General features: G+C 44.7%; 1 protein-coding gene across 1 annotated transcript in view; it reads left to right on the forward strand.

The window, feature by feature from the left end:
• WNT7A (wingless-type MMTV integration site family member 7A) overlaps positions 1-26,196 on the forward strand; it is a 40,759-nt gene extending 14,563 nt beyond the window's left edge. Inside the window, exons 3-4 of the mRNA XM_014958451.1 lie at positions 49-320; positions 22,828-26,196. Coding sequence (XP_014813937.1) covers positions 49-320; positions 22,828-23,307 — 752 coding nt within the window. The 3' untranslated portion in view covers positions 23,308-26,196. The remainder of the gene's footprint in view (positions 1-48; positions 321-22,827) is intronic.
• Positions 26,197-26,979: the final 783 nt, after the last annotated feature.

Below are 26,979 nucleotides of genomic sequence, written 5' to 3' on the forward strand. Positions count from 1 at the left end.
CGTGTCCCCGTGTCGCGTGGTGTATTCACGGCGCCGTTTCCGTTGCAGGTAGCAGAGAGGCAGCGTTCACCTACGCCATCATTGCTGCTGGAGTGGCACACGCCATCACGGCTGCCTGCACACAGGGCAACCTGAGTGACTGTGGTTGTGACAAAGAAAAACAAGGACAGTACCACAAAGAGGAAGGGTGGAAATGGGGAGGCTGCTCCGCTGACATCAGATACGGAATAGGATTCGCCAAGGTGTTTGTGGATGCCCGGGAGATTAAGCAAAACGCGAGGACGCTCATGAACCTGCACAACAACGAGGCCGGGAGGAAGGTAAGCACCTCTGGTGTCCCCCAGATGTGGCCACCTCTGGCCCAGGCCTGGAGACGGGGTTGGGTCTTGTAGAGGGTATGGAACCACGCCGCGCTTTGGCACTAACGTCATTTTACAGTAGACAAGTAGGCACCTTTGCAAGTTACCCGAGCTTGTTGGACCATCTGTCTGTCAAATATTTGTCTAAATGTTACTCTTTACAGCGGTAAAAGGAAAAAAAAAAAAAAGCAAACAAACATTTTATCTGGAAAGTCAGAGGGTACTTATGCTAAAACGCTTGCCTGCTACTGTGTGGGTGAACGGGGCTCCCGTCAGGTTCAGACATGAACTTCTCACTCATTTGCAAAGGGATCGTTTTCAACCCAACCGTTCAAACCTTGCTCTTTGTGTGGGGACTACCTCCACGGGGAGAAAAACGTCTCGGCAGCCAGACCACGGGCTGACTCGCCGCTGCACCACCACGGGGGTCTGCCTTATCCTTCCGCACAGCCAACCTTCCCCCCTCCACCTTCTTTAGGTCCGCGTAGCCGAAAGCGGCGACGGCGGAACCAGGGAGGGCAGGAACTCATCCCACACGTGTCCGGGGGATCCCGGGCAGCAGCCACCCCAGCATTCCCTACGGGAGCCACCCTTCTGCCCATCCCGCCTTAGGGAACGCGTGTCGACCCTCTGGCTTTCTCCCCTCTCCCTTTCACCGTCCCCGCCGGCCGTGTCAGCACCGATCACACCTTTCGGTGACATAGAAGTGAACGGGAGAAGGATGTTGGGAACAGCAGCTCATTTGTGGATGCTATTTTTATTGGGGTAATTACCCGTAGGCTCTGAGACGTCTCCACTTACGCTGGAGCCAAGCAGATTGTGTTGAAGAAAAGCCATTTCCAGCCCCCCCCCTCCAAAAAAAAAGCCTAGCCTTTCTTTTTATTTAATGCTACTGTGGTAGTTTTATAGGTGAGATTATGGTTTTTACTCTGGCCAGTATCCCCCGTGCCTGTGTCTGGCTGTCTGGTGCAAACTGGGTACTTTAAAAAAAAAAACAGCAAAACTAACACTGGATTCTGAGAGTAACTCAAGGACTAACCATTAATATTTGCTAATCAACTGTTTCCACATCTTTATTACTCAGTTTCTGGTAGCACGAAGGGACGTACTGAAAAGCCTGGTATAACACCAAGGTCCACAGACAAGCACAAGCCACTGGAATAAAAAATAGCAGAGGAGTTTTCACCTTTGAGGGAAGGCTGCTTCCCAGAAAGGTCTGCTTTTATTTTAATAGGTGCTCACAGTAAAATTCCCAGGAACTGGCACACCAGCCTGTAGAGAAATAGATGGAACTGGCTACTGTCTTAGAAAATTATTTCAATTGCCAAGCTCAGAGATATAGACAAAAAAAACCCACCCAGAAACTGCATTTCTTGGATCTGTTATCACCCAGGTAGGGACCTAGGGTAGAGAAGGAGGGATGCCAGTCCTGGAGCTGGCCCTTGGGAAGACCCAAGCGTTCAGCAGCCTCCCCGAGGACACGAGCTCCTCGTGTTTCTCACCTTCGTGTGCACCATTTGCCGTCCTGAAAGCTTGTGCCTGGGAGACCTTTGAGGGAAGGCTGCTTCCCAGAAAGGTCTGCTTTTATTTTAATAGGTGCTCACAGTAAAATTCCCAGGAACTGGCACACCAGCCTGTAGAGGACTGAAACATAGATGGAACTGGCTACTGTCTTAGAAAATTATTTCAATTGCCAAGCTCAGAGATATAGACAAAAAAAACCCACCCAGAAACTGCATTTCTTGGATCTGTTATCACCCAGGTAGGGACCTAGGGTAGAGAAGGAGGGATGCCAGTCCTGGAGCTGGCCCTTGGGAAGACCCAAGCGTTCAGCAGCCTCCCCGAGGACACGAGCTCCTCGTGTTTCTCACCTTCGTGTGCACCATTTGCCGTCCTGAAAGCTTGTGCCTGGGAGATGCAGCTCCGCGCATTGTTATCTGAGAGACCCGTGGTGTGTGCTATCTCTGGCGATCGGCCATTTCTCCAGCAGGCTCAGGAACTGCTCTGATCCAGAGATATTTCTGCGCTTCTTCCTGCATCCCTCACAGAGCAAAATTACTCATCTTTGTTCGAACAAATCTCCGTTTGAAATCTTCAGGGGAAAGAAAGAGTAACATGACTGAGAGGAGGCATGTTACTCCGCCATCCTGTAGAGAGTGAATAAATGATGTTTTTGCTAGAGAGATTCCTTTCAGGTTTTGCTCTTATGTGAAAGATCACAGTATTTAAAGACAATTGGCAGAGGGAGGCCATTATGGGTATTTGGCAAGCAAGCTCTCTCACAACCTAACCCTTTCACAACAAAGACCGTCTTGTTTTGAGGTGGTATTCTCCCTTTTGGAGCAATATGGATCTTATCAGCCTCCACACAATCTATTCTTGGTGGCTTTCCTCTGGGCTACAAATTCTTGTCTAGTTTTACTCACCCATGGCGAGCTTTTTGATGATATTTATGCACCTAGGAGACAGACTGGCACCTACCGGGCTTCCAAAAATAAACTAGGTGTTCAGTTCCGATTGATTTGTTATCTTCACCTGTAGGCACCGCTACGCTGGGCAGAAGTCAGTCCCCTCTACTTCTTTGGTCTTGCAATGCAAAACTGCACTGTGTGATGAGCCCATTCCCTGGGAGCTCATTAATGACCTGTGAAATGGTCCTTCTTTAGGATGACACCAGCTGCAGGTGATTCAGGATCTTTAGGATTCAGGACTTTAGCAAATCATACATGTATTATTATCTAGCTGTCTTCTTAGGAATCACTGGTAACTTCACCTGCTGGGTTTACCAGAGAAACCGAGCCTAGGTAGGACTGCATGGGTATAAACCAACAGAGAACCACCAGGAAAAGCGAGATCCAGGCTTTTTGGAGTTCTCATTTCAAGACTTTCTACCTTCTCATGGTGTTGTTTTACCTAGGCAGAGGTCTATCTGCTTCCTGCAGTGCCAAAACCAGTCTCTCTGAATCTACTGAATCACAGAATCATAGAATCCTTCAGGTTGGAAAAGACCCTTGGGATCATTGAGTCCAACCATCAACTCTACTCTACAAAGTTCTCCCCTACACCATATCCCCCAACACCACATCTAAATGACTCTTAACCATGTCCAGGGATGGCGACTCACCTCCCTCCCTGGGCAGCCTCTTCCAGTCTCTGACCACTCTTTCTGTGAAAAATTCTTTCCTAATGTTCAGTCTAACCCTCCCCTGTTGGAGCTTGAAGCCATTCCCTCTCGTTCTGTCACTAATTACCTGTGATAAGAGACCAGCACCAACCTCTCTACAGTGTTCTTTCAAGTAGTTGGAGAGAGTGATGAGGTCTCCCCTCAGCCTCCTCTTCCTCATACTAAACAGTCCCAGCTCCTTCCACTGCTCTTCATAAGATTGATGCTCCAGGCCCTTCACCACCTTTGTTGCCCTTGAGAATACCTGACACCATCAGAGCAACGGTACAATTATCTGTCAGTTCTTTCTAGAAGAAAATTAAAATTGACTGTGTCAAATGTGGAGGATTTTAGAGGTCATAAAATCATAGAATTCTTTGGGTTGGAAGGGACCTTAAAGATCATCCAGTCCCACCCCCTGCCCTGGGCAGGGACATCTCCCACCAGACAAGGTTGACCAAAGCCCTGTCCAACCTGGCCTTGAACCCCTCCAGGGATGGGGCAGCCACAGCTTCTCTGAGTTCAAAACAGGGGTCTCAAACACCCGATAAAACTGGCCCCAAGCAGCCCGAGAAGCCTCACATCATTTGTTAAACCTACTGGGGAGTGGCTATTTCTGACCTCTAGAAACCAAAGTTTAGGGTGTCTTTCCCCTTTGAGTTAGTATTTCCTGAAATGCTGATTCACTGCCGGAAGAAGCCAACAGGACAGGGAGAACAGGAGGAGAATTCATAACAGCTGGGTCAGAGAAGAGAGATAAAGCTTGAATTAATTTAAAGGTGTAATCCCAAATTTGCCCAGCAAACTTCCATGAGAGGGGTTATTGCAAGACTGAATTGTCTGTTAGCAAATTTGTCTTCTCAAGTACAAAGTTAATTAAATTACTGTAAGTAACACAATAACGTATGTCTGAGACATACTTATGCTCCAGGAAATAAAAACATTATTCTCCGAGTTTCTCTGCTAAAAAAAATAGCAAAGTAGGTACTGAGAGGTTCTACACATTTTGGCTGTAAACTCTTCATTCTGACAGCACAGCAAGGTACATGACCAGACTGCTCTCTCCTCTCTTTTTCTCTGTGACATTGAAATTCCACGAATGGCATCTTGCATCAGCGTTACATCATATTAAGTATAATGCAATATTATGAGTCATTGTTATAAATCACAGGCACAGGCTGCATTAGAAGGCTTTTGCAATTCAAGAGCACATCAAGGTGGATTTCTCTTCGGCGTTTCTCTCTCCGGAGGCATTCCTGGGTGCACTAGCTTTGTGGTGTCTCTTCATCCCCTGACTGAGCAGCGTTTTGGTTTCCCTCCCGGCTCCGAGGCTGGCCGGAGCAGCGCAGTGCCTGCCCAGCATCAGGGGGGCTGCGAATTCTGAGCACAGCCATGACAAACCAGGAGGTGTTTCTGAAGTGCATCACGCGACCATCACAATAGGCTGAAGTGTTTAGGATTTTATCCTTTAGGGAAAAACTGGAATAAGGTTGAAGTGAAAGACGGGCATTTGGAAAAGCACAGTTTGGGAGTTCTCCCAAGCTGTTCTGCGAAGCCTGCGCTGCTGACACTCACCCCTCTGACCTCAGGAGGAGATGGCTCCCATACAACCTCCCTGAAGCTCTTCCAGTTCTTGCACAGTGGGCAATCCCCACGCTGCTGCAAGGATTTAACTATCCTCTAGAGGAGGCAGCTCTTTCTGCTTCGCTCGAGATACCTTTTACTTTAACTAGCCTATTAGCCTGACTGCGGGCAGCAGCACAGAGCACGAGTTCTTGCAGATGAACCTCTTGGAAGGTTGTAAGCACCTAGTTAGGAAAGGGGCAAGACTAAGGAAAGAGATGGCATATTGTTAGAAAAGAGAAAAGACTAAGAAAATAGATTGCCAAGCAATTTTACGCTTATAATTCTTTTGAATATCGGCATGGAATTCTGGAGACACAGTAGTTCTGCCTGAACCAAGGGTCAAAGCAGAAGCCTTAAAGAGGGAGCGCAGCCTGTGGGCTTGTGCCTGGAGCCCAGCGGCTCCTGGTAGGAGCTCTGCTCCCAGAGGACCCTCAGGGATTCCTGCTGCCTGGCAAGCACAGTGCAAGCAGGGCACGGCTGATGTGCCAGCAGGACACGGGACCCAGAGCAGAGCCAAAAGATTCCTTTCCACATGTACACACACCAGCTGTAATCTGGCCCTGAGCAATCTCTGCACGCAGCGCAACGGGCTGATAGTAACCAAACCCACGTCCTGCTGCATTCGGCTGCCTCTCAGCTCCATCAGAAGGAACATCTCTAATGGCACACACGCACCAGAATAAAGCTTTGCCTGTGTCTGGAGCTGCTGAAAATTACCATAGACTCCAGAGAGTCTAGGAGACCAGCTTGGAGCAGAACAGAACTGGGTGAGGCTGCCCTGATACTCCTGGCACCAGCAATCAAGTGATATTATAGTATCAGCAGTGCAGCCGCGTGTTTCTGGGAGTTCAGGACTTAACAGTGCCCTCGCAATTCCACTTCACATTTTCCAACTGTTTTTCACTTTTCTTTTTTTTTTTTTTTTTTTTTTTTGACACGAGCACAGAAACGTTCCTGATTTTTGTATTCAGAAGCTTCTGGTTCTTAATGTCAGGGATGCTCTTTAAATACAAAGCTGAGGAATGACTTTCCTCTTTACGGGCAGACACCAACTACTGCTGAAATCACAGCTGTGGCAATTCCAGATTTAGAGTGGCTTGAAGTTGGAAAGCATTTTTCAGGAGCAACTTTCCACTTCTAGTTACAAATTCCTGTGAGGGACCCTGAAGAGAGGAGGGCTAGACCCAGGACTAGTTGTGACGCCTCCTTGCTCAAGAGCTTGCTCATTTACACCCAGCTCCCCTAATTACTCCCTCAATTGGATCCCCATAGTTAAGAGATGCGTTGAGTGCGTAAGAGCCCAAGGCTTGGCTCTGTACCTGCAACACAAAACAGACTGAGCCCCTTCCCAGGTTTCTTCCTGGCTGACAAGAGGCCAGGAAAAGGTCTCCTCTGCATCCATTCATGTATGAATGTGGGGAGCTCAGTCTGTCGGCAGGTGGGTGGCCCGTGTTGACAGTGGCAGTAGCATTTTTAGCAGATGAGGTTGCCAAACATGTTGACGTGGAGCCCGGTGGTGGGGAAAGGGGCAGAGCAGGGACACGGCTGAATAAAGCAGGCAGTAATGGAGATAACCATTCTGAAATCACCACGAGAGTAGCCTTCAGCCAAAGCAACACACAGCACTTCCACTCACAAAGCAAGAGTAGTCTTAACAAAAATGTGGCTCCGCTGCTAAAATGTCACACAACATCTAGAAAATCTGGTGTTAGTTGCACCGAATGTGCCCATGCAGAATGTCCTGGTAGCTGGCTTGCTTGATTAAACTGTACAATATTTAGCCTAGATTAAACCAAGAAGATGGAAGAAGGTTTAGGAGAATGTTTGTGGCCTGTGCCTCACTGTGACCAATTGGAACCTGTAAAAAATGCTTCCGATAAGTCTCAAATTGATGTGGCCAACCAGGCAAAGAGAAGGGGTGTCCACCCATGGACCTGGGTCCAGTTATAGCACCTTGTCTAAGGTAAACCTGATCCCGTCCTACCCCACATTTCCCAGCTTTCACAGCCCCCCTGCTCAAAGAACCTCCCTTCTCGCCTAGCCTCAACAAAGTCTTTCCTGGAGACTTCATCTCCACAGGTGTTGAAGGCAGCAGGATTTCCAGAAAGGCCGAGCACGGAATTTGCAGGCAGTCCAATTCACTGAGTGGGGAAACTCCCATTGAGGTTGTTGGGACCACAGGACACAGCCGAGGGCTTCCAAAAACCCCATCCCTGCGGAGGGTTTGCGGTGCACAACACGGCTCTGCTGGGCAAGTCCCCAGGTGTAAAAAAATATATACATCCTGTGCACTCTTACAGTATTTTGTTTGCATTTGAAAGGATCAAAGTTCTATTTTATGGCTTTCCTACTTTTTTTTTTTAGATAATAGTCTTAAAACAAGCCCAAACTTGACAGACAAGCTCTGCATCTTCTCAACAGCCCCAAGGAAAGATAAAGGGAACATTAATGTTAGCCTAAATTATGAGAGGGAATTGGACTGCACAAGAACTGTAATCCGCAAGAATGAATTTTCATTCCTCTCGTCCTCCACTTTCAGCTAATCAGAAATTGTGATACATGGTCCTACTTATATTTTGGCTTTCAACTCCCTCCTATATCTTCTGTGGTCGAAAACTGAATTCCTGATTTACGCTGCAGATTAGGGAATGATAAATGCTATCACTTACCTGCAGTTGCAATTTTAGAGGATTCTGGCATTATGAGCAAAACATGCATTTCATGTATATGATTACTGGAGCTGACAATCTGTCATGCTGCTGACAAAGATAGCTGGGACTGAGGGCCAGGGTCTGTTAATAAATAACAAAGATCTCAAATTCCAAATTTAATATCATCCACCTTTTATAACCGAAATAATCAGATGCCTGCTATAATGATTAATTTGCTCAGCGAAGCCACTGGCTGGGTCACACGTGTTTGGACTTTTTCTAATTTAATTTGGTCTTTGGGCAGTTAGCAACATTTCCCCCAGCGCACACGCTTGTCATTCAGTACTCGGAGGGGAACATCACCTAGAGGAAACCAGTTGCTGTAGAGATTATTCAGGTCTCCCAGTGTTTTCAGCACTTTTGGGTGGGACCTTTGGTAGAGTCTTTGGTGTCTCTCATGTTGCAGAAGGAAAGCCCTCATTTCTAAAAAAAATAATTACTGATTTGAAACAAATGCAAGAAGCACAATCACGCCAACGCAAATACGTGCCATGTTTGGGTATTGTAATACTTAACGCTGATCATTTAATTAAAATTTTAAGAAAGAGAAAACATAGCGCCAATTACCCTGAAATCTCACCCGTGAGCACGGCTGGTTTGCCTCGTATTGCAGAATACAAAATAATTCCAGAATAATGGAATGGTTCAGGTTGGAAGGGACCTTAAAGATCATCCAGTTCCACCCCCCTGCCCTGGGCAGGGACACCTATGGTGTCCAGGTACCTATTTCTATTAGCCTCTGCTTTTTGATGTCTTATTGAGAAATTAAATCAGAATGCAAAATTTTTGAGCTTCATAATACCTAAATTTAGGCCCAAGTTGTTGCAAAGTTTTCAGAAGTAGCTGATGAGCACAGTTCTGCTTCTCCCGCATTCCCCAGATGATATTTGTCACGCTTCAAATTCAGGTTTCCAAACCTAGGACTGATTTCCTTGCATAAAACCAGACACTTTCGTGTCCGTATTTTAGCAATTTTAGCAAAACCAACGGAAGGGAGGTGTCGGCCGAGGAATTGGTGTTGGCCAGGGTATTCAGTGACAACGTTTTTAATACAGGCACAGGCTGTATTTACGTGACACGTAAAGCTTACAGGGCATTATGCTGGAATTATGGATTACTCCTCCAACAAAGGGCACCCGTTCATTGTGTAGCTCAGGGCTTGGGTGGTTGAACCTCTGCGACGGCGCTGCGTCGGCGGGGACAGACACTGGAACCTCCTGCAGCTACAGCCCAAACCTCTGGAGTCTGAGCTGCCAGTGTCTCCAGGAACATTTCCAAGAGCCTTGCCATGATGAGTCAGTAACTCGGCGAACTCAGTTCCCTGGGCTAAGCAGAGACATTTGGAACGACGCACAGGGGAGGGTTTGGTAAAGATGAAAGTTAAACCAAGGTTTGGTTCAAATGCTGTATTAGATACTTGGTGGCAGAAAACTCTGAAGTCATGAAGCCCTGAACGCTCCCCAAAAGCAGTAATTGCTCGCATTTGCTGTACAAATGGAACAGACTTTGGCTTTAATGGAAAGAATTTCCAGGTATTTTGAAGTAAACAATTAAAAAATCAATTAAGTGAAGAAGAACCTTTTAGTCCAAGGACACAAACAAGGCCTGTTTCAGTACTGGACGAATGTAGAACGGATCTATTAAAGGATAAGGGGTTCAGGTAATTGCAGAGAGGATGTTGGCTCTGCGTGCCCAATTAGTGCCAAAAGGCACTGGTATTAATTTGCATTAGAACTGGCTATTGAAGGGACCCTGAGCCTGCTGCCTTCTTAGGAGTGAGCTGCACCTGAGGGACTAGGTTTGGTTCTGTGTGACAGACAAGGAGAGTGTCAGTGTCCACAGACTGAACCAGATCTCAGCCAACCCCTGTAGCTGGTGCTCGGGCAATGGGTTCTCTTGGTGGTGTCTGCTGGTGGCCTGCACCAAGGACATGAGCCTTGCCTTAAGCATCCTAGATCTTATACTAAATATAAGACCACACACAATTGTGTGTCCCACCACGTATTCTCTTACAGGGCAATTCCCACAGGAGACTTTAACTGAGTCATAGCACATACTGTTATCTTTGGGTACATAAATCCTGCGGTCATAAAACAATTAACTATTGAGATGGCACAATAGTTAGCGTGTAAATAAAGAAGTTCAATGAGGAGTCAAGAACATGTGTCCAGAAGGCCTGGATTAAGACCTTGGTTAAAAAAGAAACATGACCAGTGGAGATGCTCTCCTGCAGACATGGCGATGGCAAGCTTTTTGTGAATTTCCCGGGGATCCACCACCACTAACACTCATGCTGCCACGTGGAGTGTTTATAGGACCTGTATCCCCTCTGTGGTCTTTTATTTCAGAGAAGTTTCTTCAAGATGTCTCCCCTTTGGCATATTTGGTTGAAATTACTCAAAAGGCACAGCTGTTACCAAGGGGACATGAGAAGGTAGGAAGGCAGAAGGGAGACGGACACCAAGGGAGCACTTAGACTTTGTTTTCTCAGAAAATCAACCTGAGAAGTCTGCCTTGCTGTAGTTGGAGCAAATTTAGGTTAAAAGGTGTAATCAAAGTCTTAACATATTTTCCAGAACATTACAGATTTGAGTAACTATGCTAAGGAATATCTTAGAATTAACATTTTTTGGTAATTCTATTTAACATAATTATATTTTATGTTAAGGTTCTTCTTAAAGAGAGATATATAAAATTAATATATGACTAATACACTAAATGTGTTGCAGACATGCATGGTTTCTTTTACTGATAGGTTTATGTACTGGTGAAACTGGTGTTTAGAAGCTATTCTTAGGGGCATCCTATGACCTTCTGAACCAAAGACCTAGAGCAATTGGTTAAGCCTTTGCTAAAAACATCAGTCTTGATATCAAGACTCATTTATACATGGCTTATAAAGAGGAACTATGAATGGTACTGTTGGATGTTGCTACTTATCTGTAAGTAGGTAGCTCTGTTAACAAAGAGCAACAGCTGGTCTGGAGGCTGAGCTGACCGAGGGGAATTACAGGCACCTTTAAGGCAAATTTCTGTTAATAAGTGATTGCTCAGCTGTAAGACAAAAGCTTCAACTACTGCTTAAAATACCTGTTAGAATGAAAAGGAGAAAATGTAATAAGGCAGGTAAGCAAGACAGAAAGCCAAGGAGGTTTGCTTCAGCTGCGCTAGGCATTATGCATCAAATTAGGAAATTCCACTTTCTTCTGTACAGGAGGAAATTTTCATTGACAAGAGGCCAGAAGATCCTTGTTAAAATTCTTGGCCTGGAGAGGGGTGTGCTGGTCTTGGCAGCTGGAAGGCTACAGAGATAGGCTCTGCTGGTAGGATCTTATCTCTGATAAGTGGAAGCTATTTGAAAACATTGCAGTGTGGATCTATTGTCCCAACTGCAACTGGAGGGGGAAAATTCTGATGTATAAAACTTAACGTGAAAGTTACCTTTATGGAATAATTATTCTCAGAAGAATATTACCATTAACAGAAAAATGACGTTACTTTATGGTAATGTGAATATTTTGAATTCAAACAGCAAGTGTGTGGAAATACGTTCACAAAACACAACGTGTTACTGTGATCAAGTTTCTGCCTTATGATAACTATACTAATTGCTTGCTGATTATCTGGAGGAGTAATGGGAAATTTCTCTTCAAATGCCGGGAATGGCTATCACTGTCCTGAGCAGCTGCCGCCTGATGTGCCAGCGTGGGGACATCCCACCCAGGGCACAGCCACCCTCGGCAACCCTTGAAGCCTCTGCCACGGTCTGGGTCACACTATCTCTGCAAAATAGTGTGAGTGAGGGGAATGGAAGGGAGTTTGAGCCAGCTCAGGTGTGCCTTCCCGCTGAATTGGCGCTCGGTAGGCAGAGCAGACCTTCAGGACTATTTACCACGGTGTGAAAAGCATGTTAGGTATTAGGATTGAAGCGTAAAGAAGTTCCTCTGTGAATCAAATGAAGATACCTGATGCTCCTTTCCAGAACAAAGGAGTTAATGAAGAAGTTAAGCTATAAAATACTGTGTTTTTATAACAGCAGTACTGAAAAAATAGTGTAGAAGTACTTCGAAGTCACCCAGAAAGCTTGAAAACCACCCTTTGTTTACTAAAACTGCTGCCTCGGACAACTAAAATTCATGTAGGATTTTCAGCATGAGAAATATGCCTTGCATAGTATTATCTGCCGAGTACCCAAGGGTTAACTCTCATAGTTTGGTATGCAACTAAATGAGCCTATAATTAACTGTGTGTGGCTATTGGTTAAAAATGTTTGGAAGCACTATGAAGTTATATTATTTTGCAACTAGTCCTCCTGCCAGTACCTGGCTTTATTAGTTTAGCACAAGAGGTGTTGTCTGATGAGTTGTCTGGAACGAGTAAGACCGTTATTTTGGTTTCTATCACTCTTTGGAAAGTTTTCTCTTGACAGCTTAAGCATTTGTCAAACCCCTCCACCTGGTTGCTCCCAGTTCTTTACTGTACCACGCCAGCACCACCTCATCTGAGGGCTTCGCTGCCGGCGGGGAGAGTTACACGGAAGATGGAGCTGAGTGGGAATGAGTCAATCCTGCCCCATTCCTCTCTCTGTGTACCTTAGCTGTGACGAGGATGAATCCCAGTTGTGTCATTTCCTGTTTTCCCTACCTTTTTTTCCATGAGGAATGACTCAGGCTCCGTGACATAGCCCGAAGTGAGGGGCAGCAATGACACTCCTGCCTGAATAACCCCCAATACTTTAACTCATTGTCTTTCTAAGCTGAGGAGCGTAAATAGGCTTTAGTTAATCTTATCTGGGAGTACTTCCAGTTTCTCCAGAAATAGCATGCTCAAATAGAAACTATAGAAGCACGGTTTCTTTCTTTCTTTTTAAATAAGAAGCCACTCCATCCTACATTTTAATGACAGCTTGATGCATTGACATTTAGAAGCCCAGAGTATGGAGAAAGATCACTGTCCCGAGACCAAAACTAAAACCAGACACACTGGACATAGGATGTGAGAAGAATTATATTGACTTTGAAGAGGTCCAGGTCAGCAGACATCACTCACTTAAGATTTCATTGACTTCACCACTCTGATCCATACCCTGACTGCAGTCCCTACTCTGGACTGAAGTAGGGATTAGGGAAAATGGCGTTTTTAACAATGGACATTCCTCATCTTTTTAATACGTGACAAAGTACCGCACAGATCACTATTTCAGAGAAGCCTGTTTTAGAAGTGTCAGTATTTTGAAATGATTTTTAATTTGTGAGCAGAAGGCAAGGAAGAGAGAGAAGATCTAAGAGCCAATGTTATGTTGGTAACATCTCCAAATCCAGAAAAATTGCTGTCTCATTTTCTTTGTAAATTGTCTCAGTGTCAATGAACACCACGCCGTTTCTTCATTTTCAAAACTCCTTGATCATCCTCTGTTATTCACTTCTGGCATGAACGTGCTACCCCGTATCTTTTTGGAGAGGAAGGGATGTACTGGAGAAAACTTCTGTAGAGATGGGCAGGTAAAGCAGATAATATAACCAACAACTCTGTCTGTGATTCTGTAACATCATCCCCCTTTCTGTCTGCTTCGTTGTACAAAGTGCCCAGGTGGGCCAGATAACAAGACTATTCAGTATTTCACAAGCTAAAATCCATCATATCCACCATGTCAGTTTTGCTTGGACAGCAGCAAATAACGAGCCGAGATAAATTCTCCCTTAATCTCACAATCCCATTTCAGTAAGGGGCTCAGAAATCACACTTTCACTTAAACAAATATAGAATATAAAGTAACATGTTGAATGGCTTTAGCCCGATTCAGCTATATTCCAATAATAGCAGATGAAAGCACATTAAAAGAAACCAGATTTTTTTCAGAACTGTGTTTTCCAAGCTCTTTTTTATGACCGATCTTGAAACTTCCTATATGATGACACTTACTTGGCACCGCAGGGATCCAGTCTAATCTAGGTGATAATGGGTCTCCCAAGAGTTATTTTTTTAAAAACAAGTAGTTCATCAAACACATTGACAGTTACGTTTCCAAATTATTTTCAGGTTTTTTTCTGTTAAAATGTTTGCCTTACTTTTAAATAGAAAAATCCACAGTCAGACCAGTCTTGCAGACAGTCGGACCAAGAAGCCACCACAGCAGTAACCCCTCAATGAGCTAAGAAAAAGCCAACTTTTAAATACTTTTGTCATTAGCAGCTCAGAAAACAAGAAGTCTCACACCAGGACCCCCCCGTCTCACAGCCTGTTTGCCAATAGGCAGTGGGAACATCCTACTTTCAGTCTTATTTCCTGATACCAAACCTACCTAAGAATTAGTTTGGTAATTTGTAGTTGATAAAAACTTTTATAACAGGATTTCCTGCCAAGAGAAGGAAGGGTGGGTAAGAAAGGCTGGGTATTTGATATTACACAGAAAACTCTGTCACCAACCACGTCCCTTGGGAGTATGTGAAACCCAACCTGAGGCTCACAGTTCCAGCTCCTCAATTAATGGTTTCGATTTACATTTTGATGACCGGGGAGAGAGAGGGAGGAGGGTGCAGGTACTTTCTCCCTGGGGAAAGCTGGAATGTGTTCAGGAGAGACGTAAGAAGGCAAGGAATCCCTTGGGGCTGGGAGCTTGGGGCCGTTATCAGATGTGGTGGGAAAGGGAGGGGGTGAGGGAGAGGAGAATACCTGGCCTGAGCCCCACTGCGACGGGGCAGCAGGGATTCCTGCCCCCACCGTTCCTCTCAAATCCCTATCGGACTCTGCCGAGCTATTACCATGGGGTGTTGCCACATCATGCCTGCTATCTCTGCAAGCAGTATCTTGATGAAGATAAATAAAAAGTTAAGAACCTTATTTGACTTTTCACGGCCCCGTGATGAGATTCGCAGAGCTGTCAGAGGAAAACACCCAGGAATGAGCAAGCTGGGAAAAGGGTCTGAGCCACATCCAGGGAATCCACTTCCACAGCTGCTTTTGCAAAGCTGAGAGGGTTTTAGCAGGAGTTTATCCCAAGGAGCAGCCACGGCAGGATAGAAGGTGTCCTCCTGGAAGGACCCCTCAGTGACAAAAGGCTGAAGTATTATGACAGGCTGTTTTATTTCACAGAGCAGCTCCCTCCGTTTGAAAACAGGCAAAGGCCGTGCCTTATGGTTTAATCCAGGAGGTGCATTATTAGGTTGGGTGAGAATCTGTCTCATTAAATCTCTTTAATTTTTTTTTTAAAAACAGCAATGTCCTTTTCATCCTGAGTCCAACTATTCTTCAAAAACAGCAATTATGAAAAATCACCCCCGAGACGTTTATTTTCTACTGCTCTTTTGGTTTTTGGTCCCAGAAGCGGTGATAAATTGATTTAATACACGGCAAGTCCCGAGGGTTATCAGAAGTATAAGAGAAATATGTAGGAGAAAACATTTTTTGCCGCATTCCTCTCAGCTTTTACTGGCCTTGCTCTCAGACTTCTGTGTTCATTTGCTGTTCTGCACAGTGCCGGTCACTGAACGAAGGATACTGGGTCTTCTGGCTTCTGATTTAAACAATCCAGCTTACCCAGGGAAAGAGAAGAACATGTCATTCAGTTTTCTGCGCTGACAACGGTGCCTGTGACCACACTGAAAGACTAACTTAATATTTTTTTCTTTAGTCATTTGGTATCTTGTGGAAATAGAAGCTGCATTTAGAAAATGATCACTGCATGTGATCAGGTTTTTTTTTACAAAGCTGAAGTAAAGGGTAACTAATATTCCAGGGCAGAAAGTGTAAAAATTATTGTGAAACTCTGTAACGTGCATATAAGAATGATAAGGAGCCTCCAGCTTTGGGGCAGCATAGAGAAAAGTCAGAAATAGTACACAAAATGTTTAAAGTTACCGAGTGCAAAATTTCTGAAGTCTTCATTTTTAAGGGTATCATGAGTTAGAATCTGGAAAAAGTGTTTCTACTCTTCAAAATAAGATATTCATTATTGAAGGTAGATGGTGGTATTGGGAAACACCACCCATCTGGGATGTTTCCAGCATTATGGCATTTATCAGCATTCTCTTGGCTGTCCTCAACATTAGTCCTCAGACCAGCATGTCGCCTGATTTTCTTTAGACATCTATTTGGAGGGAAGTGCAGTGGGGATTTGATTGATGTGGGTCACGTGCTGTGGTGATTTCCCAGCCATTTTTTTATTTGAAACAAAAAAATTTCTTGTAACGAGAAAAATGGCTCAACCTGCCAGGGGGAGTGGTATTTCTGGGATAGTCATGGCTCAGTGTTCAGGGTAATGAATTTGATGCTGATTTCAGATATCATTCTTTTGCACAGATTTACTAATCAAAACATCAGAAAAAAGAATCTTTTGGCTGCGCTTAATGAGGTCCTCAAAATATGTTCAACTGAAATATGAAAGACTGTCTGGAATGAGTCACTCTGAATCTAGGAGACAATCGGTTCCAAACCCATCCACAGTTAGTTTGCCATAGGATACCAATGCAAAATACATTATGTTTCTATGACACATTTTACAGCAGCTCTATTAATACAGTTAGTGACAATCCAATGATGGGAAATATAACCTTTTCTGTTTAAATATGCCTTTGCTAACCTTAAACTTGCATTTGGGTGCTTTTTTATTATGCTGTTCTCACAGTTCTTAAAGATTTCATAGGGTTTGTCTCAAACAGCAGTGTTATGGCATCCTGGGGGGCATCAGGAAGAGTGTGACCAGCAGTTGAGGGAGGTCATCCTCCCCCTCTGCCCTGCCCTGGTGAGGCCCCATCTGGAGCACTAGGTCCAGCTCTGGGCTTCCAAGTTCCAGAAGGACAGGGAACTGCTGGAGAGGGTCCAGCAGAGGGCTACAGAGATGATGAGGGGCCTGGAGCATCTCTCTTAGGAGGAAAGGCTGAGGGACTTGGGTCTTTTCAGTGTGGAGAAGAATGAGGGGGGATCTGATCAACTCCTATAAATACTTAAAGGGAGGGTGTCAGGAGGATGGGGCCAGTCTTTTTTCAGTGGTGCCCAGGGACAGGACAAGAGGAAATGGGCACAAATGTGAATATAAGAAGCTCCACCTAAACATGAGGAGGAACTTCTTCACTTTGAGGATGGCAGAGCCTTGGAAGAGGCTGTCCAGGGAGGTGGTGGAGTCTCCTTCTCTGGAGACATTCAGACCCCACCTGGACATGTTCCTGTGCAACCTGCTCTGGGTGGACCTGCTCTGGCCGGGGGTTGGACTAGATGATCTCCAGAGGTCCTTTCACACCCCATATCATTCTGTGATTCTGCTTTTTCTTTTATGCTCTCTCATTTTTGCTTTCCAACTAAAAAGCACCAAGTACTATTTCTGCTTTTCTCAAGTTTCAGAGCTCTGGTGTTAAGACAGTCCTACTGCTTACTTAAACAGCAGCATCTTTTTGAGATTACTGCCACACCTGAATAAAACAAGTGGCAGAGTCATTTCCTAGTCATTTTAATTAGACACAGCTTGTTAACTGCTTGTCAAATCAATCTTACATACTCATCCACTGCCCTTTTCAATGCCTGGTCCCACTCTGGAACTCACTCCCAGTGTCCCTAGAGATGAGTTTGTTCTCAGATTTGTTGAAATTGTTGACATTTGTTGAAAGCCTAAATACGATATGGCTTTATTACATTAGTTTAAAACAGTATTTTTATTCAATGAATCCTTCTTCTCCTTCAAAAGCAAAAAACGTCTCTCTCACATCATTCCTGAAGTTTGAGGAGCTTTGTCTTACAGCTGCAATTGCCTCTGCCTCATGAATCCTCATCAGCCACAAGCTGAAAGGGGCAGGTTTGCATCTGTCCCTTGGCCTCGCCAGCCCACAGAAATGCCGTGAAGGTTCTCCAGGCCCTGCCATGCTCTTCTCTGGAGTGAAAAAAATCACTCCTGTTTTGCCAATAGTTGTGTTTTCTTTGATCTCCAGTCCAGGTATGTATGTAGGAGACAGGTATTTCCTGACCCAGATGATCTGATGTCAGACAAAATTAGGAAAGATGATGGCCTCGGTGGGATAGGAATCAGTGTCTGTTGTCTCACTAATTACATCTGCTTCACGTGAAGACTGGAGACAGAGTTATTTCTGATGGTGCACTCAAGGGTCCTGGCCTCTGGCTCATGGTATTGGGTGGATGGAATGGGAGGCAGGACTGGGTTTCCAGGGGAAATCCCACTGGTGAAGGAGAATGCATGGGAGGTGTGATGGTCACTGTGTTTCACGCTGTAAGTCCTTCAGGACAGCTTTGGCATCGAGTGCTTTAGTGTCCTGGTAACCAAAGCCAGGGCTGTGCAGTACCTGACCCCATGTGGGTGGGCACGTGGGGTCCCAGACTGCGTTTGGGAAGTCAGCTGGCTTTAGATGCTGGAAGCCCAGGGAGGTAGAGACCACTAAGGTGGGTAACAGAGACATTGAGCTGAGAAAAACCCCTGCATGAGGGTGGCCAGTGTTTCTGAGCACACCAGCCACGTTACAACCTCTCCATTTGCCCAGATCCCACCACCCAGGCTACACAGGGCGGCAGCGACAGCGCTGGCAAAAAAATGCCACTCCAGTCACACCAGCCAGCATTTTCTGCTGGTTGCATGGGAAACCAGGAGCATTAGCCCAGCCAGGGTACCACCACCGGGCACCCTGCCCGCTGCAGGACCACAGTGCTGGTACCAGCCCACGCAGCTCCTGGGCTGCAGGGTTCTCCTGAGCTCGCCACCCTGGCGTGACGCACCCCACGCATTCCCTGCAAAACTAAAGGCGAAGAAAAAACATGTTAAGTTCCTTATGGCAGTGCCCAAAGGTGCTATATCTGAAGATAACATCAATAGAGAGAGCCAGCGCAAGTTCTCTTCACACAAACTATTTCCCAGAGGCTAATGGCAAGGGGGAGAGAGAAAAACAAGTACTGACAGTTTACTGTAGGAGCTCAAAGAAAAAGTGGACAAAGCTAAAAGAACTCCAGCTCTTTGTTCGCTTTTAATCCAGTTCAGAGCATTCACTGGTGCATACAGATTTACTTTCCATGACTGACGGAGCTGGATATGGTCATTTGGTAAGAAACAGAGGATCTAGGATTTAAATTTTGTGCCCTTCAGACTCTTGCATTTTAGGAAAAGTCAGTATATAGCATACATAAAGTTTTAATCTAATGTAAAAAGTGTGAGCTGCTGGCTAATACCTTCAAAGAAACAAATCCTGATCTTGAAAGGTGAAGAACACTTTCTGGTTTTAACACAGACCAAGTTTTTAAGGGGCAGAGCACTTCTTTTGGCTCACAGAAACCACGGGAAAGACTGAGGGCTCCAGTCCCTACCCAGAGAATCCCCTGTTTAATTTTCTTCCTTCTCTCTTCAACTCTTGTCTTGGATTTATAACGGCGCTGATTTATTGGAGGCTACTAGAATAATGTAACGGTATTAAAATACCGCTGTCCACAAATTTTAATGGAAAACAAATAGGCCAAGCACCTGATGTCACAGTACAACGGGACTATCAAAGCACCACTGCAGGCAGGATGGGAAGGGAAAGTGCAGCTGCAGAGTGTGGTGGACCCAAATTAGGCAGATGGGTTGGAGCAACTTCAGCAGGGCGTATCGGAAACGCACCCCCAACAAGCACGAAGAGAAAAGGGAGGGTTGGCCAGTAAATCTTAGGAAGTGCTATCTACAAAAAAAAAAAAAAAAAAAAAAAAAAAAAAAAAAAAATCACACAGACAAGCAGATCTGCAGAGTTATTTGATCCAAACTAGCATTCAGTTCTCGCTGAACACAAATGCTAAGTAATTATCCACCGTCAAATATTTATCTAATGGACCTTATAGAGGGAGCAGGATCTGGAAAAAAAAATAATTACTTCGATGTCTGAGATTCAAAAATAATATATTCAGATGGCTGGAACTGAAACACTTCAAATATAATATTAAATAGAAAAAAAGAAATTGAAACTCTGACAGGCCATGTGCAGATTAAATAACTGAAGGCATGCCCAGTTACTGAGGACACCAATAAATTAAAAGCATTTTAATGACACCAGCATTAAAAGACAAAGTTCTTTCTCATCCCTCTGCCGCCTCCTGTCCCCCTCCAAGCAATTTTGGTTGTCTAAGAAGGACACGTAGAACCTGGGCTCAACTGGTATTGCTCAAACTTCTCATGTCCAGGCAAAACCAGACTGTTTTACCCTAACTGCTCATGCCCAGCCTCAGCGGAGACCAGAGAACCAGAAGCTCATTCTGGCTGGCACCGTGTCCCCCCGGAGCAGGAGACCAGCCCGTGGCATGAGGCCACCCGCTGCTGAACTGCTCCGGCCACTGGCCCAGCTCTTCCCCGTGGGGCTGCTCCTTCTCCCAGAGATCGCTGGCTGCAGATGGGATGGTAATGAAATAAACCAAAAAAGGCAATTTGGGCTCTTTAACTACACTCCAGGGAAAAAGACCTACCTGGATAGACCACACTAAGCCATGATGTGTTTTGTATAAATGTTTCAAGTCGGATCCTGATGGGAAAAGGCGAGTTAGAAATATTTTGCTGCAAGTTTGAACATCGTACCGGGATCTAAGGCCAACCACTTGAACAAGGGCAGTGATTGAATTAGGGCTGAGAAATCTATCCCTGGCTAGTTTCAAATTAAAAAAAAAAAGAGAGCTTTTAAAAAGGTACAAATGAGGCTAAAAGAATTTATGCTATTTTTCCGGTTCTGTGCTATAACTCCTTTTCCGTCTCCTCATCTATCTTCTAAGGGTACTACCTTATGAATGAGTGAGCAATAAAAGAAGTATGCAGTGGCTGAGAGAGAAACTCAAGATAACAAGATAATGCAAAACGTAAGCCAAAGCAGAACTGCAAGTTAAGATGTAGATCTGAATATAAAAGCTCCTCACATCTGAGTCGTAGGGCAGTCATTAGATAGTTTGCACAAAAATCTAGTTTAAAAACAGTAGCACAAAGTGTGACCTGACATACGCTGAGTTCACATCTGTCAAAATCTTGGACCTCTCCTTTCTAGGGGCTTTGATCCTGTTTTTAGACTGCAAGTTCTGACACTGCACTCCTAGGCTAAAATAAAAATAAAGATAATTTAATGCTTTTGAAATCATTGGATGAAAAAGGGCAGAGGAAGAACACTGAGTTAAGAAGCAGCTACAAACCACCCTGAGGTTGGGCAACAGCAATTTCTGTGCCTGGGTGACACAGGAACAGCCTCAAGACCAAAAGGTATGAGAATAATAAGCTACTACGTGCAGTTTTTAAATTATGTTAAGGTTGCCAAGAACAGGACAGAGCTGTGTTCAACAGTGTTGGTGCACTACTTATCTTCTGGCTGCACAGCTTAGGATGGGCTCTTTCTCCTTGCCACCCCCAGTTTAGGCTGAGATTTTAGACTTGAAGTCCCACCACCCAGGTCTAGCCTTGGGGCTGGATGTGGCCCCCCCAGCGCAGGCTGCCATCGGCTGCCGGTGAGGGAGTCTGCTTGGAAAGCTTTCCAAACATCCAAAACTGAAGGGGAGGGGGCTTATAGCAAAGGGTTAATTCACATTTTCGTATCACTGACCTCCCTCCAGCCTTCCAGGTTTGGAGCTGCACAGATCAGCTGGGGTTTCTCAGGGGAAAAATTATGTGGCCACTCCCTGAACCCAGATAATCCCTCTGGGCTGGGCTTCCCACTCCTGGTATCTGCCAGGTTAGGCAGAGCTTAATCATCAGCCTTATGCTGCTCTCTTTCAAGCAAAGACCAGTGGGAAAGGAGCTGCTGGAATGAGGTATGTTTTGTAGCCTTAACCCAACATAGCTGCTAAGAGAGGTCAGTTCTGGGGCTCAGGACAGTCAGCAGGGACCAAGCTGGTCTCCAGCTTTATTTGGCAAAGCCCTGCTTGGTAAACAAATAGCTGGAGGGAGAAGGCACGAGACTAAATTTCAAGGGATGTGAAGGTTGAAGGGAAGATGAAGCTTGTTATCTTCAAAAGGGAAGTAGTGACAACACCGGCGTAAGCCTGAGAGGCCCCTACAAAGAATAGAACATGACACAGGGTGGAGAAAGCCATGACGTAGAGGTGTTTGAGATGCTTTTATGGTATTAAGGAGGTAGAATTTTTTAAACAAGAACTGATGACAAAACATGAAACCAATTTCTCATCTTTACTCTGACCCTTTATGCTCCAGGACAGTAGCTGGGGCATTATCCACAGGAGAGGAGGCAAAGCAGTGCCAGGCAGTGCGAAGAACTCAACACTATGGTATACCAAAATAATACTCAGATTTCCAAACTGGAGCATTAACTTACAACATTTAGAACATCTGAGACCAACAGGAGGATAAGCATTGATAGAGTTTACATGCTTGCTTCCATCTTCCACCAGCCTGTGCCATTTTCAGGGGCAAGAACTGAAACGCAGGTTGTTTTTGAACCTCTCTTTACAGAAATCAAGTTCTAGTACCTGTTGTTGAACTTTCAAAGCATTCTGCAGGTGGCATTTCATGTAAAGGTGCGATTTTCTGCTGGTTCCTAACTTCACTGCCAAAAATCAGAACAGACCAATCTGAAGCACTTGATGATCACGCTGTGGTTAAGGAGGGTCCCATTTTCCCTTTGGTCCGTGGGCTGTGAAATTAGGTGAAGTTACCTTCCCTGTTTAACTGGAAGTTCAAATGGGGAATCAGCTCTGTAGGCAGAACTTGGTTGATGCTGGTGACCGTTTGCTACCTGGGACACCAGCCTCACCAGGCAAGCAAAGCCAAGGGCTTTGGTGGGAATGTGTCTTATGTCTGGTGGCATCTCATGCTGGAGAGCAAACCCAACTGTAACCATAGAATCATAGAATCATTGAGGTTGGAAGAGACCCTTGGGATCATCGAGTCCAACCATCTACCCTACTCTACAAAGTCTTCCCCTACACCATATCCCTCAGTACCGCATCTAAACGACCTGGTTTTTTTTTGAAGAGACTCCAACTTGTATTAACACATTATCCTTTGTTCTTCCACATGCAGATTCTGGAGGAAAACATGAAGTTAGAGTGCAAGTGCCACGGGGTCTCGGGATCCTGCACCACTAAAACATGCTGGACAACCCTGCCTAAATTCCGGGAGCTGGGCTACATCCTTAAGGACAAATACAACGAAGCCGTTCAAGTGGAACCGGTGAGAGCCAGCCGCAACAAGCGCCCGACCTTCCTCAAAATCAAGAAGCCCCTTTCCTACCGCAAACCCATGGACACAGACTTGGTGTACATCGAGAAATCTCCCAACTACTGCGAAGAAGACCCCGTCACGGGCAGCGTGGGGACGCAGGGGAGGATGTGCAACAAGACGGCCCAGCAGTCCAACGGCTGCGACCTGATGTGCTGCGGCCGGGGCTACAACACCCACCAGTACTCACGCGTGTGGCAGTGCAACTGCAAATTCCACTGGTGCTGCTACGTGAAATGCAACACGTGCAGCGAGAGAACAGAGGTGTACACCTGTAAGTGAGGGGGGCGGCACGGGCCCGGCCGGGATTACATTTGCACATGGACTCAACGTCCCTACACAGGACCCTAAGGATGACCTGCTCTCCCAGAAGAAACGCTGATGAATGGAGCCCCTCTCTTGTCTTCTCCTGTCTTGGTGGCTTATGCGGATACCCCTGGCAGACTCTTAGGAAAGTCAGCCGAGGAACAAAAACAAACTGACCCCCCCACACCCCAACCCCGGGCCACCCGACACGCAAAACAGAGAGAAAAGGGTCATCTCTGTACCCTCCAGAGCAAGAAGGGTTGACCGCCTTGTGAAGAGACCACCTCCGGAGGAAAATCTCTGAGCATAGCCACTAACTCTTGGTTGGGAAAAAAAAAGATGGTCAAAAACTTCAATGTATAAGGAGCGGAGAGGGGAGCAATCCTCCAAAAATAGGGCTTTTGCACAGGAGGGGATGGACGGTGCCCCCCGTGACTGGCCCTCCTGAGGGTGCGGGTGACACGGATTCAGGCTTCTCCACTCGAAAAAAACCTTCCGCTTGGTCTGGCCCATCCTTCCCCGTCGTACCGTTTGCTACGGCGAGTAGAACTGTCGGAGTTTTCTGTAGACACTGCTTTATCTGCCTATTTTGTGTGTGCGTGTGTGTGTGCTGCAGATTTTAGCACAGGGATTTGGGACACTTGGGCATAATAATAGCAATATTTAACAATTTATTCAGATAAAACTAATATTAATTTATTTAATTAAAAAGAACTCTACCGACGTTTTTGGAACTATTCTGCAATTAAAGTAGATAGCTGGCTTTCTTTGTGGAATAATTTTGTAGAAACAGCAAGGAAAAACTGGAGCTGTATATATTATTCTTAACTAGGATATTTCTATTAGTTGGACTTGCAGGATATGTTCTACAGTACTAGATGTTTAAATACAAAAGCTGGCATCTTTATATATATGTACATACACAAACACACACTGTTGGTTTTGGGGGTTTTTTTGGTTTTGTTTTGGGTTTTTTTGTGGTTTTTTTTCCTGTTTGCTGCTAGTTGTCTGGAACAAAAGTCAAGCGGTAGGGGTTGCAAATCTTTACCAGGTTGAGGTTTGTTTTTTTTTTCTTCAATTAAAGAAAGAAGCATTAATAAAATCCTGTTTGGAATATGCCTAAAAATAAGAAAATCCAGACAAACTTCCATCTTTTGGAAAAATCAACCATAGGATAAGAGAGTATATTTTGTAAGAGACTATTTTTATATAAATATTTTATTTATACTACGTCTGCTTGTTCAACCTGTACTTTTTCTCAAAACAGGCATACAATTTGTAATTCTTAGGCTATTTAACAGAGAAAGGGTAATTAGTCTGTGGACACAACAGCAGCAAGCTGGATACATTTGGCTGCAGTTGGTGGACGTGTCAGGGAGCGGAATGAACGTTCTCTCCGGATGTGTGTACAAACCGGCTCTTTTCCTGCAGCTCAATGTGCAGAATGTGCAAAACAAGAACAGGGTATGTAGCATCAATTTTGTCACATGGCTTGGGATTCACGATCGGTATTAAGTGGATGCTCATCTATCCCATTCAAGGAAAAAAGAAAAAAAAAAAATCCGAATTAGCTTCCCACATGCGTCAGTCATTAAACTGTGGCGTTATGACTAGCAAATGTGCTGTGTGTGCTGTCAGTTAAACCTCTATATTGTGTTACTGTCAAATTTGATTTTAATCAGTGGAGGACTGTAGACTATGACTGTAAAAACTATCATGACACACATCGTCTGATTCTCATAGATAGGATACAAAGCTCACTTTTTGTCCAGCTCTTTTTGGCATTTACATTATTCTTTCCCCCCAGAAGGCCAGAGCGCTCAAATATCCAGAAAAACATCTAGGCGAATTTAAAGACCGTTCCCTTGTTTTTCAGAGCCCAGCTAAGCCATTTGGTGTTCCCTTTTCAGTATTTCCTTTTTATCACTGCTAATTTCTTCAGATATTTGAGTGGTAAATATTTCCCTGGTTTAGAATCACTCCCTCCAGCATCCCATGCCTTTCACCGACTCCTGTTGGGAACAGCAAGTGTCACACGCAGTAGATGATACAGATCTATCTTGTGTCCATTGGTCTTTCCGAGGCAAAACTCCCCCATAAGACTGCAAAACCAGAGAAAGTTTTCCAAGAAAGGAAAGAGAAGTATCACAGAAGTTTTGCTCTAACAACCTAACCTTTTAGAACTCCTCTGAGTGTGGCACGGTAATTTTTTTTAACTCACTTCTTGTACATACGTTATTTCTGGAAGAACACGAGCCCGTGCAGGACCTCATCCTAGCAATGTATAATTCGGATTAAATATACAGTTTCTTTGCAGACCTGCCACTTATCACAAAGTTGAATCTTTATGCAATTCAGACACCAGCAGGAGATATCAAAGGAAACTGATTAACATAATTTACTTCTAAACTTATGACTTGTCAATATAAAAACAATTTTTGGGGGGTAACTGAGTCACTGCTTTTAGTTCTTCTAAATTCCACACATCACGAATTGATAGGACCTGAAATGCAATGAGGTACATACAATATGGACGATAATTACAACACTGTATTATGATTAAATAATTCAGATCTAACATTTAATTTTGGAATCTCCTCCCCCAAGTTTGTATTGGTTTTTACTTAGTGGGTACCATATCATAGTCAAAAGTGTGTTTTCTTCACTGATTAGGGTTATTTTACAAATTATTACTTTTGCAGCATGTTTTTACCATAGAAAAGTAATCTGTAAAACTCCTGCTTCCTGTATATTTCAGTATGCAGTGATGTGCAATGTACAGCTAGCAGATTAAATACTGAAGGACAAATATCTTTAAACAGTTTTACTCACAATAATAAAGAACTGGATGCGCAACGAAATGAATCTGGTACACATCTTCCCTGTATTTTACAATATGGCTGGTGATCAGTGCATTAATTAGAGGAAGGGAATGTTTGTTTGATAACTGGAGTATCGGTTTGGGAAGTAGAAATTAAAGAGCAAGGAAAACCAAACTCTGCATTCAACTGGGGAGGATTTGGAAATTTGGCTGTGTCATTTTAGATAGGGGAGATCTGGCCCATCCGAGTTAACTGGTCATTCCCTAAACGGGCTTGAATGGCACGAAGAATAAACAGGAGAAGGAAAAAGATTTACGATTTTGTGTATATTCCTCCCCCCCCACCCCTCCCGACAACAGTTTGTTCTTTGTCCTCGGGGATAGAGGAGCTCTGTTTTCATTTGGTGAAGAACCACACAATGGGAGTGAAATGCACACAACGGCAGGACAATGCAGCTCTCAAAAGAAAATACATCTTTTCATCTCCGCCAACCCGGGGAAGCGCCCGATTGCTGCCCACACCAATAACCCAGCCGAGGCGCCCAAAGAAAGCACACATCCAAGAAGCAGGAAGAGTAAGAGGAGTAGGACATGTAAGAGGACGGGCGTTGCGAGTTGGGAAGCAACTTTATTGCAAAATTTATGGAATCTCTCTTCCTTATTTGATAGCGGAGCCGTGATCCCTGGAAATGAAGCAGTTCTGCCTCGGGATTCCGAAGCAAGTTGTAAGGATTTTACCTCTCGACCTTTTCAAAAGGACAACTATCCCGAACACAATTAGCTTGAATACTCAGAGTAGCTACATAAACCAGGAATCAGTCAGTGAT

Source organism: Calidris pugnax, unplaced genomic scaffold, assembly GCF_001431845.1.
Source record: "Calidris pugnax isolate Ruff unplaced genomic scaffold, ASM143184v1 scaffold336, whole genome shotgun sequence".
NCBI classification, from domain to species: Eukaryota; Metazoa; Chordata; class Aves; order Charadriiformes; family Scolopacidae; genus Calidris; species Calidris pugnax.